The 13,486-nt window shown below is 38.3% G+C and overlaps 2 protein-coding genes across 2 annotated transcripts in view; both read left to right on the top strand.

Moving 5' to 3' along the window:
• Window positions 1–1,087: 1,087 nt before the first annotated feature.
• On the top strand, window positions 1,088–6,870 carry LOC136243289 (endothelin-converting enzyme homolog). Its single transcript, XM_066034812.1, has 16 exons — window positions 1,088–2,683; window positions 3,832–3,882; window positions 3,947–4,060; window positions 4,119–4,205; window positions 4,265–4,392; window positions 4,764–4,995; window positions 5,047–5,145; window positions 5,208–5,285; window positions 5,343–5,449; window positions 5,643–5,701; window positions 5,761–5,812; window positions 5,865–5,932; window positions 5,985–6,109; window positions 6,263–6,415; window positions 6,469–6,545; window positions 6,603–6,870. The coding sequence occupies exons 1-16, from the start codon at window positions 2,267–2,269 to the stop codon at window positions 6,703–6,705; spliced, it is 1,950 nt and encodes a 649-aa protein (XP_065890884.1). The 5' UTR covers window positions 1,088–2,266; the 3' UTR covers window positions 6,706–6,870.
• A 1,520-nt stretch (window positions 6,871–8,390) lies between these two features.
• LOC136243288 (endothelin-converting enzyme 1-like) overlaps window positions 8,391–13,486 on the top strand; it is a 75,991-nt gene continuing 70,895 nt past the window's right edge. The window contains exons 1-4 of the mRNA XM_066034811.1: window positions 8,391–9,137; window positions 9,503–9,553; window positions 12,889–13,011; window positions 13,070–13,156. Of these exons, the coding sequence (XP_065890883.1) occupies window positions 8,472–9,137; window positions 9,503–9,553; window positions 12,889–13,011; window positions 13,070–13,156 (927 nt within the window). The 5' untranslated portion in view covers window positions 8,391–8,471. The remainder of the gene's footprint in view (window positions 9,138–9,502; window positions 9,554–12,888; window positions 13,012–13,069; window positions 13,157–13,486) is intronic.

The raw sequence follows: 13,486 nt of genomic DNA, 5'->3' as shown, positions 1-13,486 counted from the left end.
TCATAATATTTTCTGCCTGTAGATATTTTAGATACTGCCGGCATACCTTTAGATTATAGGTATGGCTCTCTGAAGCATTTTGCTAATGAAAAGTTTGAGTAGGTACAGACAACCAAGTACATGATGCACCCCTCTCACTGAATAGGTGCATGTTATAATAATAATGTTGAAAGTGGAAAATTTTGAAATTTGAACAATACAAGATTGAATCTGAGAGCATTTTCAATGGAAATTGTGTATACCTGAATTAAGTATTGCCATACATATTAACTACACAAGTAGATGAACGAAGCCCTTTAAACAGCTACCAATACACTTCATTGTATGTATAGGTGCAGGCAGATTTCCATAACAGGACCAACTACATGTTTCCAGTGAATGTTATAAATCCACTGATAATACCTTGGAGATGTTTATAAGGTGGTTTTATGAGTATTTGTATTATTAGTGATTATATAATTATGCTAAGACAAATTTTCATTATAATACTCAGTATATTGATCAAGTAAAGCCTAAATATGAAGGGGGGGGCTTCACACAATAAATAATTTTATGTATATATGTATGTGTTAAATGTTTTCTTTTGTTTGTAATTACCTGGGTCAATTATCAGCTATGCTGTCTCGACCCATGCAGTATATAATCATAATCATAATCATAATCATGATCATAATCAGCCCCCATGCAAAGCCCCCCCCCCCCCCCCCCCCGCTATATAACGTCCATAATCATTGAACCTCGCATTGAACTACTAGTAAGGTAATATGGCAAGACATTGTAGCTAGTCATGAATTAGTAGAGATGCCAGTGACTTTGAAGGCTATTAAACATTAAATAGTTCGGATTGTGTCTGCACTCAGGACACTTCTATATAGCTACCACCGAGCCCGACTACACATATTAAACCCTAATAGTATTAGCTATTAATGAAAGCCATACAAAATATAAATTCCAGACATGCACACATCTTAGTAGGGATCCAGGATTTGCTGAAACTCCGGCTGAAATCAAGACGATGATGTGCAAACACTTGCATAAAAGTCGGCGTTCTTTGCTTGTGGCTGTATACAACCATTCAGCTATAAAACTAGCTATAGCTAAGCATTTTTTTAAGTTTTAGTGATCTAGCTAGCTGTTCAAGTTGAGGATTAAGAACGATGCCTCAAGGATACGAACTGGCTATGCAACCAACAGATGGTCATGATGACTTCGAAGATGATGATTACAGCGAGGGTAGCAGTGATATTGTACGTTTAGTGCAAGCAAGATTGAAGCGAAAGAAATCCAGAAGAATGTTGCTCGGAAGCATATGCGTGATCACTAGTTTCTTAATTGCCGCAAGCTTTGGATGTGGTGTTGTCTTGGGCAGAGTGGTGGGCAGTCATGATCACCACGATCAAACCAAAACGGTAGCAGCAGTTACCGGCCACTCAACATTCAAAAATGCTCACAGCTCTGTTACTCTAGATGAAGTTATCTCCACAGTTAACCCCACCCATTTGCCTCGGTCTAGTGTTGCAGCCATAGTGCAGGTTTCTTCAGCTGTTATGTATTCTTCAGTGGAATATCCTGTGGTCACCTCCTCTAGTTCACATGGTCCTGTTACCACCACCAGCACTTCTGGTGTTGTTACAGCCTCTACATTGACATTTGTTTCTTCTTCCAGAGCTAGTACCGCTTCTTCCCCCACAACTCGCAGACTTCATTCTGTCACAGCTGCCACTTTTTCTCCTACTCCCAAAGTTCATTTTGTTTCCCCGACTGCTCTTCTACCTACAGCATCCATTCAGTTTCAACAATTACTTCCCTGGCTACTCACAGTATTCATTCTGTTTCAACAACTACTACTCCTAGAGTTCATTTTATTACGACAACTAGTATTCATTTTGATTCAACAACCACTTCTTCCCCTACTCACAGCACCCCTACCCGCAACATTAATTCTGTTTCAACAACCTCTTCTTCCCCTACTCACAGCACCCCTACCCGCAACATTAATTCTGTTTCAACGACCTCTTCTTCCCCTACTCACAGCACCTCTACCCGCAGCGTTAATTCTGTTTCAACAACCTCTTCTTCCCCTACTCACAGCACCCCTACCCGCAGCATTAATTCTGTTTCAACAACCTCTTCTTCTTCCCCCACTTACAGCACTAATTCTGTTTCAACAACCAGAGTCACAACAACCAGAATTGCAACAATCACTCCTTCCCCTACTCCCAGAATTGTCCAACCCAACATTGCTAATTCCAATATTCTCAGCTACATGAACACAGCTTATGACCCATGTGAAAATTTCTACCAGTACAGCTGTGGTCACTGGTACAACCCTCGACCTGGTGCTAGTCAGTGGGGAACAGCAAATGAACTGGCATTATCTAATTACCATAAAATTGCAGGATATTTATCTAGTTATGCTAGTGATCGCGATCCAAGTGCCCTAAGGAAGGCAAAATACATTTATTCTGCTTGTACAAACACTGACTACATACAAGACAACTTATTAATTAAAATTAAAGATTTCATGATTTACAAAGCTGGGGGTTGGAGAAATGCTGGACTCTATCCAGTTAGCTCGTGGTCCATCAACTCCCTGTACAAAGATCATTATCTTGGAAGTACAGCATTCTTTCAATTTTGGATTGGGCCAGATGATTTAAATTCATCCTTATCTGTAATCAGAGTGAGTATATTAGTGTTGCTATTTTATATGTATATTTATGCTAAATGTCAAAATGACCTAAGATGAGGACTGTTGCCTGTATAATATTATGACAGATACTACCTAACAACATGGACTAGTCCATCTAGATAGCTAGAGAAGAAAAATAGCGTGTATGCACCATATAGCTACATATCCAGTGGTGTAACAGCCTTTGACATGAGTGGGTAACTGTGCTCTGGGCTGACAGATTATGCAAGGTTTAGGCTCATGGTCCCAGCCATGCATGGCTACCCCTGGTTTGGCTGCCAGCTACACCACTCTGCTATCAATAGGAGTACTTATTGCAAGGTCTTCATGAAGTAGTGTTCCACAAATCTAATACTTACATTAGGCACTTAGCTTGAGGGTCATGGGTGATTTACCTATATAATAGAAATGTTTTTACTGGGTCACAGAAGCATGCATGGGTTTATGCAGTTATTTTATGGCTGTATTAATAATAGAGGGAATGTCCACATGTCTAGCATACATGGCTGCAATTAATATAATAACATAAAAGTGTACATTACTGAACAGTTAAGATGATGTTACATTGTTGGATTATGTGTTGAATTGGATAATGAATACACATTATGCGTATAATATAATTATTTTATTCTAGTGGTTCTAAAGAAAGTGAAAAGCTACACATTACATTACGATATGCTCTGTCTATACAATTTGCCCAGTGAGCATTCAACAAAGCTTTCAATCAAAGTCATAGTGGTAATGGCCATAACAATATTTCACTCTGGTGAATTACAGTTATTCACTATTCTGACAGCAATTTCCGATGCAGTCGATCCAGTAAAATTGTTGAATTGAAAAAAACACTTCTTTTGATATATCGTTCAGTATATATATAGCTATAGCAATTCAATGCACCAATCAGTTACTATGGGTAGATTTATAACTGTTTCAACTAAGTTAGAAACAATTAGCTGTGTGTCATCACACACACACACACACGCACATATATATAGCAATAATAACACTAAATATTAGACACTATGACTTTTCAGTTAAGAGAACAAGCATGCACATGTACGCATAGTAACTGCGTATTTTATGCATGTAAAATAGTATCTATATAGCTAAGCTATATATGTGTGTCATTACTACTTCAGATTCGTCAAGCTGGTTTGACATATGGTTCACCAGAGAAGTACTTTGGAGATGTAAGGAGATAATTATGTGCTGTTATAGAATTGATTGATGTATTTATTCATTTTATACAACCAGGATTTTGATCAGTTAACAACGACAATTCAGCGTATTCTAAATGCGCTGGATTACGGAGGAAGTCACTATACTACCGCATATGACATTGCTCATTTTGAACGCACACTAGCTGCTGTAAGAGAACTGTAAAATGATGTAGTTTCTTATATCTACTGCATTTAACACTTTATAGCACTGGCTCACTGAAACAGAACTTCGCAATGTTTCAGCTCTATATAATCCAATGACACTTGAAGAGCTATCAAGAATATTCTCAATGGTGTGTCTGTTTTAAACCATTAAAAGTGTATGTATGTTAACACATTATTTAATATACAGAATTGGGTTGATTACTTCAACCAGTATTTTGCAATGACTGGTTACAGTGGCAGTTTCAGCAGTAGTACAGTAGTGATAGTGGAAACACCAAGTTATTTCAGAGCTGTCAACAGCTACCTTTCAAGAAGGTAAAGCCCACAAAAGTTGTTATGGGACACTGGCATACACATACTAACTCGATTACCACATTCCATTTTCCATGTAATGACTACCCTAATATGCCTTCATAATTGTGATGGTTTCCCTATGTATGTAAGGATGCTTGAAACCACATATGGTGCAGTTATAGCTAGCCCACAAATCTGTGTTGAAAATACTACATGAAATTTTGGTAAATTTACAATTTTATATGCATAATTGCCATGTTGGCTTTAACTTCGTGCTTTCTTATATATAGCAACACATGTTTAAAGAACCATGCACTGCTTTGCACATAATGCAATAACATATAGCTACATTGACAAGAAACATCTAATGATTTAATTACTTTACGTTTCAGCGTTGTGCTTGACTATGCCAAATGGCAACTGCTGGTGTCAGAACTGTCATTGTATGTTGCATCACTGCCACAAGATAACTGGAATATGTTGAGAGAAATCAAGTTCCCCAAAACATCAAAGCTCAGTGAAGACACCAAACTAACTTGTGTGGAACTTGTAGAGACTGCAATGCCGTTGGCAGTAGCCAGACCATTTGTGGAGGAGTTCATAACAGGCACAACAAGAACAGAAGTAAGTATATAGCATTGGTTTGCTATTTGAACAATTTCAAATACTATACAGGTTGCTGAAGTGATCACACAAATGAAAACTGCATTTAAGCAAAGAATCAAGGAAAAGACCTGGCTGGATAATACTACTAAGGCACAAGTTATTGGCAAAGTACGTACAGGGCTATGTTCTTTTTTTTGTAACAATTATAGCTCTATTGTTTACATATATAGGTTGATGCAATAACTGATCAAGTAGCTTATCCAGATTTTATCAAAATTGACTCAGAACTAGATAGTTACTATTCAGAAGTAAGTTAGACGTATAGGTACTTTACAAAAGTGTTAATAATGTATGACACATTGTAGCTGTCTGTCTACCAATATGAAAACTATTTTGATGTGTTGGCAGCCATCCGACGGTTTGTTGTCAATACATTGGTGTCCAGATATTTCCATCCAATCGACAAGACCCAGTAAGCTAAGACTCTCTGTGTGTGTGTGTGTGTGTGTGTGTGTGTGTGTGTGTGTGTGTGTGTGTGTGTGTGTGTGTGTGTGTGTGTGTGTGTGTGTGTGTGTGTGTGTGTGTGTGTGTGTGTGTGTGTGTGTGTGTGTGTGTGTGTGTGTGTGTGTGTGTGTGTGTGTCCCTAATCACCAGTAATCATACAGGTGGTTGGATGCACCAACGGAAGTGAATGCTTACTACACAGCACAGTTTAATCAGTTTGGTAAGGAGCATGCAGTGTACACTACAGGAATTTACTTTGCAATATGTACACTTATACAGTAATACTAGCTGGAATATTGAGGCCACCATTTTATTCTGCTAACTGGTCTCCGTAAGTACACTAGTTATAAAAGTGACAATACTGTTATTATCTGTCTCTGAAGGTTTTTGCTGTACGGAGCTCTAGGTACTGCCATTGGTCATGAGCTTACTCATGGATTTGATGATCAAGGTAGATATAGAAGTTATATTTAGCTTTGTATGCTTTGATGTATTTGTACTAGGTCAACAGTACAACAAGTATGGTAATCGTGTCCAGTGGTGGACAGACCAGTCTATTGCCAACTTCAAAGAACGTGCACAGTGTTTTGTAAACCAATATGGTAGATATCAACAACAAGGACACAGGGTAAGTAAACATGTGTGCAAAAGCGATGTTTTGTTTTTGTTACTGTTAATAACCCCCAGTGTGTGGTGTACTGGTTTCCATAACCATATGACATGCTACCCGTTTGTCTTAATGACTGCGATTGTTACTTGTAATTGTATTGACTTTCTGTAGATTGATGGTAGGCTCACACTGGGTGAGAACATTGCTGATAATGGAGGTGTCCACACTGCATATCGTGCATACAAGAATGCAATGATTGGAATAGCAGATCAAACAGTTCAGGGACACTCTGGAGACCAACTGTTCTTTGTAGCATTTGCACAGGTAATATCCCAATCTATACCAGGATGGGACATGATTGTGATCACTTTATTTAGTTGTGGTGCAGTACATTTACAAGTGACTATCTGGAGTCTTCCATACATACAGATCCTCACAGTCCAGGACCAATTCGGTTAGTGTTGCAGTTATATGTTAGACTAGCTAGTAATGCAGTTACACTTTCTCCTAGTGTGTTTGGTAGCTTGGTGAACAGCCCTGAATTTGCCACCGCTTTTCATTGTTCCAGAAGATCTAGAATGCATCCTAGAAATAACCGATGTGAACTCTGGTAGCAGTACAAATGTAGACAATGCTTTTTGTAAAGCAAGTAACATTCTTCAATGTATTAACTAATGCACATAATATTTACATAAAGGAAAACATGTAACAACCACTTTACAGTGCATGCATTATGTAAATTTCAAATTTACATTGTGTGGGGATCTCCCTTGTGTACATCATAGCAACTACTTTCTCTGACCAACCAGATCGTACTTGCATGGTGTTTAATAATATCAATTCTTGTTATCCAGCACATTCACTATTTTCAGGGGCGTAGGCAGGATTTCCAAAAGGGGGTTCTGCCCTAAGTATAGAATCTCCACAGCGGGGGCCTGGGGCCGTGTACACGTGTACACGTGTACACGTGTAAACATGTGTATTCTTATAAATTCATTCGCAATAGCAAGTAGAGGTACTTGAATTCCTCTGCCTGAAGACCTGTAGCTACCCATTTCAGTGGATTTGTTTAAGTTAATTCAGTTCTAGTTAACCAGTATCACGATTTAAAAAACTTAACTCTGAAAAGGGGGTTCGTCCGAACCCTTTGAACCCCCCCTGGCTACGCCCCTGATTTTATGTTGGCTGTTCCTACTTTCATTCCTATCATCCTAGAATTCACTCGGCTATCAATCAATAACATTAATAATATCACAAAATAATCTAATAAAGCAGTTAATACGTGCACAATTTTGCAGGTTGGTAAAGTGAACAGGACAGTGAATAGTACAAGATTACAAATGACATTTGCAGAGTTCAGCAATCATATACTGATGCAATATTGACATATGCATAGATAAGTAAAACTCATCAAGAGCATGCCAAGTAATATTCAGTACTGGAGAGACATTTGAAGGAATCCAGTGCAAAATGATATAGTCCAGTTTGGAGGAGTTACATATGTAAGAGGAAATGCTGCTGTGTGACTAGATGAAACTCTGATGTATAGCTATAGCCATATGTCTAAAACAGTTCAAATAGTTGACTAGCTAGTCAAGGCTGTATGTGTGTCATGAACAAGTGTTGATATTTTTTTTGTGATTGGGTGAAACCAGATCCTATGGTTGGTAGAGCTTGATACATGAGGAGTGTTTCAGTGCATGATGACATAACTGCATGAATATCATGCGCACTTCATGCACACAATTGTACATTAGTAGTGCACTGAATCCATTGAACAGTCAACTTGTGTGAGACACCATGTTGGTTGACTTGTAATTGCAATGTCAGTCTCAAAGATCTGGGTGAATGTCTTCTAAGAAATAGTTTAAGATTAGACTATCTGAGGTGGAGTATGAATTTTTTGACGATTTGTAGGACCATTTTTAAAGCAAGAAAATTTGCTTTCTGATATAAATGAATGCATTTTGAAAGCAAACTGACTCAGATTCTTTTAAAGTTACACTTTCTGAGTTAATAGTTGTGTCAAAAACAGGCTGGAATTATTTACACTGTTATAAGTATGAACAGAGATCCAATGGGTAAACTAGAAGGCAACAGTTTAAATCATCAAAAAAATCTCCCCCTCGAAATTTGTATTCAGATCCTCCCTCTGGATGGTAGCAATCCGCGAAAACGAAATAAGTGGCACTTATGGCTTGTTCATCAGTACATTCGGGCGTGCGGTAATAGACATGCATTAGGCGCGGGCCCTGATGGTACCATAGATGGCACGAGACCTTATAACTGCGGTAAAATCTCTACAAGTGGCAAAATAATCTCTACAAGTGGCAAAACAAATCTCTGAAAGAACGAGTTCGTCTTAGCTACTGAAGTTGTGATGTCCAGCGAGTTGTTTGAAGTAGTACGAGAGGATCCTAGCACTCCACTGTTCCAGCGAGAGTCTGCCAACCTTAATTCTGGGAAGAAGCTGTTAACGAGGTCTAGAATATTAATAATCGTTGCCTTTATCCTTTCAGTGACAGTTGTATTGACTGTAATACTAGCCGTGAGCATTTCCTCCAACGAAGACGAGGGTAATGACTGCACTATACAAGGAGCGTGTAACTCAAAAGTTTTGGCTTACATTGATACCAGGTTTGACCCATGTGAAGATTTCTTTAACTACAGTTGTGGAAAATGGCTCTCAGCTAATCCATTAGGTGATCGTAACCAGGTGAAAGTTTTTACTGAATTAGCCTTCGACAATTGGAATCATCTGATAGGCTATCTTTCCCGCTCAATCAGTAGCAGTGATCCAGAAGCCATTAAGAAGTCTAAATATTTCTTTTCTGCCTGCACTGATACAGCATACATTGAACAAAACATACAGGACCACTTAATCAGATTTCTAACAGCAGCAGGAGGTTGGCACGATGTTGGAATATTTCCTGCAGATGAGTGGGATTTTGATAACCTTACTAATGATCATTATGTAGGAAGTCCTGCTTATTTTGCATTTGGTATATCATCAGATGACTTGAATTCATCCAAGCCAATGATAAAGGTCAGCATATAGATAGTTATTGTATGTAAGGGAGAAAATTTTATAGGTGTGTGCCCACAGCCTGACTGGGGCTGAGCTGGGATGCACATTTAGCTTTTTGAAATTGTTTTCCAGAAAACATAGTGTGTATTTCTGTCTACACCCATCATTTTCATGAAGCAATGGTGAATAATACAAGTGAAAACTCAATAATAATATTATTATTTATGCCTCCATATTTTTAGTTGATATAAACAAATTGTTTCTTTATGCAGTTATGTAATGTCCTGTATACCGGCGTAGTCTTGGTAACTATTACATACTACAAATAGAATATGCGTAATACAGTAACACCATGTGTGGTCCTATTTTTATTGATATACTAGATTCAACAGTCTGGGTTGACATCATCATCTGATGCATATGAAGATGAGGAGGTAAGTATGAATAACATTAGTAATACAATAGCACTTATAGGGTAGTTATTAAAATGTGCATACCTTGTCTCTTAAGTCAAAGCAGGTACTTTGTGCACCTGTTAAAAGTAAGTAATACCATCACAACTAAAAGAGTTTGTTCTATCCAATGGTTTTTGTATTATTGAACAAGTTTATTTTCATGTTAACATGTTCACTACACCCTCTGTGAACTTGGAGGTCCATTACTAAATTTTCCATTATGTCTGAGTCCAATACTTGTTCTTCAAGTACATCTCCATGCTGTGGACAGGTGCCTGGTTTCCTGAATTTTCCAAAATGTGTGTGTGTGTGTGTGTGTGTGTGTGTGTGTGTGTGTGTGTGTGTGCGTGTGTGTGTGTGTGTGTGTTGTGTTACCAGGCTGATGCTCTAACCACTTGGCTGTTCAGCCTGGTAATCGAAAGGTTCCAGGTTCGATTGCCAGCTGGGGCCACTTTGGTGCTGTTGTTGTTTCCTTGAGCAAGAAATTTTACTCACATTGCTCCAGTATACCCAGCTGTTTAAATGGGGGACCTGGAGGCTGGGAAAGCAGCCCATCCAGCTATAACATCAATGGGTACTTGGTGTAAACTGGGGAAGCAAATGCTCAACTATCCATGTCTCATATAGCAGTTGAAGGTCCAGGTGGGACTTCAGGTGCCCACATCTTCACTTGTGTAGACATGGTACAGCCTTCTGCGGGTTACTAGTCCTGCCCTAGGAGGGCATGCCTGTGCTGACTCATAGCACCTGAGTAGCGCACAGGTGCCCCAGTGCAGCGTGACTGCATAGCGGCAGCTGAATGCTTTGCTTTTGTGTGTGTGTACCAGCGTTGAAACTGGGTCACTACTGCTGACTCTGATGACCCACTGACCCGGATAGCAATCCGGGTCAGACCCAGATTTGACCCGTATGCGACCCGGATTAATTAAAGTCGAGGCGTGCGATAAGAGCTATGTTTCGGCTAGTCTCGAGTGAGCGAGACTATGTTTTGAGCGTTCGATTCGTGTTGAGTAAACAGGAGCGGATCCGGACTTTGGAATTGTAAAAAAAAAAAAAAAGGTCATTACCTACTGACAATAGCTACTGCTCACCATAGATACCCTCAGTTTCGTGCTACATACTGCATTTACTAATAAATGAGCGTGACTGAGCGTATGTTTGTAATGCCATAAGTGGGCGTGGCTCACGAAAGAGCTACGCAATAGCGTTTATAAGTTTCCACGTCGTCAAACGAACAATTTCGTTTCTCACTTGATCCAATCCAGGTCAGACCCGGATAATTTGTAAACCGGGTCGGACCCGGATGACCCGGAGAAAATGTGACCCGGTTGACCCAGATGACCCGACCCGGTTTCAACGCTGGTGTGTACGTATGTGCGTGTACATAGTGTGCATACATGTGTGTGTATACCTACGTTTGTCTGTCCAGCATGTGAGCAAACATATGCTGGACAAACTTAAAAACAAAAAAAGTAACCAGTACACAAACAAGTTGATGTTGTACTAATTCTAAATCTAAAATCCAGGTGACATGCAGCTATGTAGCTAGCTCATCTACTATGTGTGTATGCATACTACATGCTATGCTATTATTTTAGCTAGTAGGTTTTTGTTTTGTAATGAATTAATTTAGGATTTTGTAATTCTCTAATAGCATTGCTATGCACTGCTTAGGAAGTGCTATTCAACCAAACTGCTTTAAACACATGGAAGTATCTTCTCACCAACAACTGTTTCATAGTTTTTCTGTAGTGTTCAACAAATTCGTTCGACAAAGCCTTGAGGCTGCTATTCATTTTTGTTTGTGTAAGTAGGGGACATGCCCTATTCAAGTGGAAGAAATATGCTTTTCTTGTTAAGCTGTGAGGCTGGCTAGTGTTTTCAGTTGTTAAATGCCTGAAAATCCCAATGAGAAAGCTGCTCACCAAGTTTGTAGAGAGTTGCTACACCCGTATTTTAAACTGGGAAATGAAACACACCTTTGAGCCAAAGCTTACTCACATATTGGCTGCTTTACCTGTTAATGGTTTTTTGGGTATGAATGGACAAGCACAGGTAGATAGGTAGTCTCATGCCCAACTGGGCTTGTGCTAATAGCACAAACATTGTAATGCTTAGCCCAGAAGTGAGATCCAGCTAAAAAATATTGGCTGTCCAGAAATTGAAACTTATAACTGCTTTTGTTCATCGTTTACAGCATATTGAATGTAAAGGTGTAGAGCAAAACTCAGTGGAATTCTTTCTATAAGCTGCATGCAAACTTTATAAACAACTTTTCAAAACCACAGATTACACTGTCAAAATAGTAGGGTGTACAACTTGCACCTGTTACATTACGGGATCGAATCCCAGTGGTGATTATACATTTGTTTTTCTCTCAATCTGGTCATACCAAGTTTAGTGAATTCGGTTGAGGATAGTAATTGTAATTTTGAGATTTTCCCATCAAGGTAATTTTCCAATAGCTTAATGTATGGAACATGCATTATGACATCATCAGCAGTAAATAACTGTCACTATGGTAACGTTATCATGCCACTATGGTCAACATTGGATAGAGAAATTCAAAGGCTTTCTTGTGTTGTATGGTGTGCTGTAAAGATCATGGTTTGTAAATTTTTGTGTGGAGTGTAAAATACATGTATTTTCCATTATTGGAGAAGAAATGATGAGATTATTTGATCAGCCTGTTTCACCAAGCTGAGGTTATGAAAAGGATTTTAAATTTATTTAATGCATAATAATAATTATTAGTATTTTGGTTATAACTCAGTGTTTTGGAAACATTTAATTTTGACCACCTGAAAATGCTCAATTTACAAATCCTATACACATGTCTTGATATGGCCAAGTGTTTACTCTACTATGTAATCCCTTCCTGTTTGACCATAGATCTTAGTTCCACCGCTTGATACTTAAAAAGTGCTACAATTCAGTGCAGATTTAGTCATGCCAAATGTATTCAAGTAATGAGAACATTATATGATATATTACATGATAGTTGTTCTAATACAAATATATACATTAGGGCCTCGATTATCCTAATCTCGAACAGAACTAGTGACTGCTCTATTAGAGTATTTTGTGATAAAATGAATGTTCTATTAGTGTAAATGTATGTTCTATTAGAGTAGTTGAACCGAAAATGAATATAGGCTTCATTTATCCGAACAATTCACTTATCTAAACATTGAGCTGGTACACAGGTGTTCGGATAACAGAGGTCCTACTGTACAATTATTTGCAATGTACATTGTATATACACTTGACTGATCAGAACAATTGCTGAATAAATTGTGTATATCTATTAATAGTCACTGCTGAATTTGACCAATACAATCTCAGGGTCATTACAACTGTTACTAGGCAATGATTCTCTAGAGAATTATGATGAAATAGCTCGTGGAATTGTTTATTATGAAAAGTCACTTGCACAGGTATTTAGTGATGAATGACATTTTAGAACTGTATAAATAATATCCCCATTTTCCACAGTTCTGGCTAACTAAAACAGAATTACGTAACTATACACTTCTCTACAATCCAATGACTTTAAGGGAGTTAACAGAACACTTTCCTATGGTAGGTGATGACTGGTGACATCATTGTATCTGTTACTTCACTTGGTAGGATTGGGTGAACTACTTTAACACATATTTCAGTAAAGCTGGATTTAGTGGTGATTTTACTGAAGACTGTTATAATTGTGCAAAATGTCAATTATTTTACGTCTTTTAACTTCACTGTTACTAGGTGAGTTTTAAATTCTGAGTATGTGAATGTTATGAATATATGCCTACAAGTTTGCCTTGTGATGAATATAGCTATGTAGGGAGATGAAATGCTTCTCACTCCAAATTATAAGATTTTCAGTCTGCCAGCAAATTTTTTTTTCGAGTCAGGATTTATTAG

Source organism: Dysidea avara, chromosome 13 (assembly GCF_963678975.1).
Source record: "Dysidea avara chromosome 13, odDysAvar1.4, whole genome shotgun sequence".
Lineage (NCBI taxonomy): Eukaryota > Metazoa > Porifera > Demospongiae > Dictyoceratida > Dysideidae > Dysidea > Dysidea avara.
Note: the sequence above shows the minus strand (reverse complement) of the source record. Positions and strands in the feature narration are given on the sequence as shown.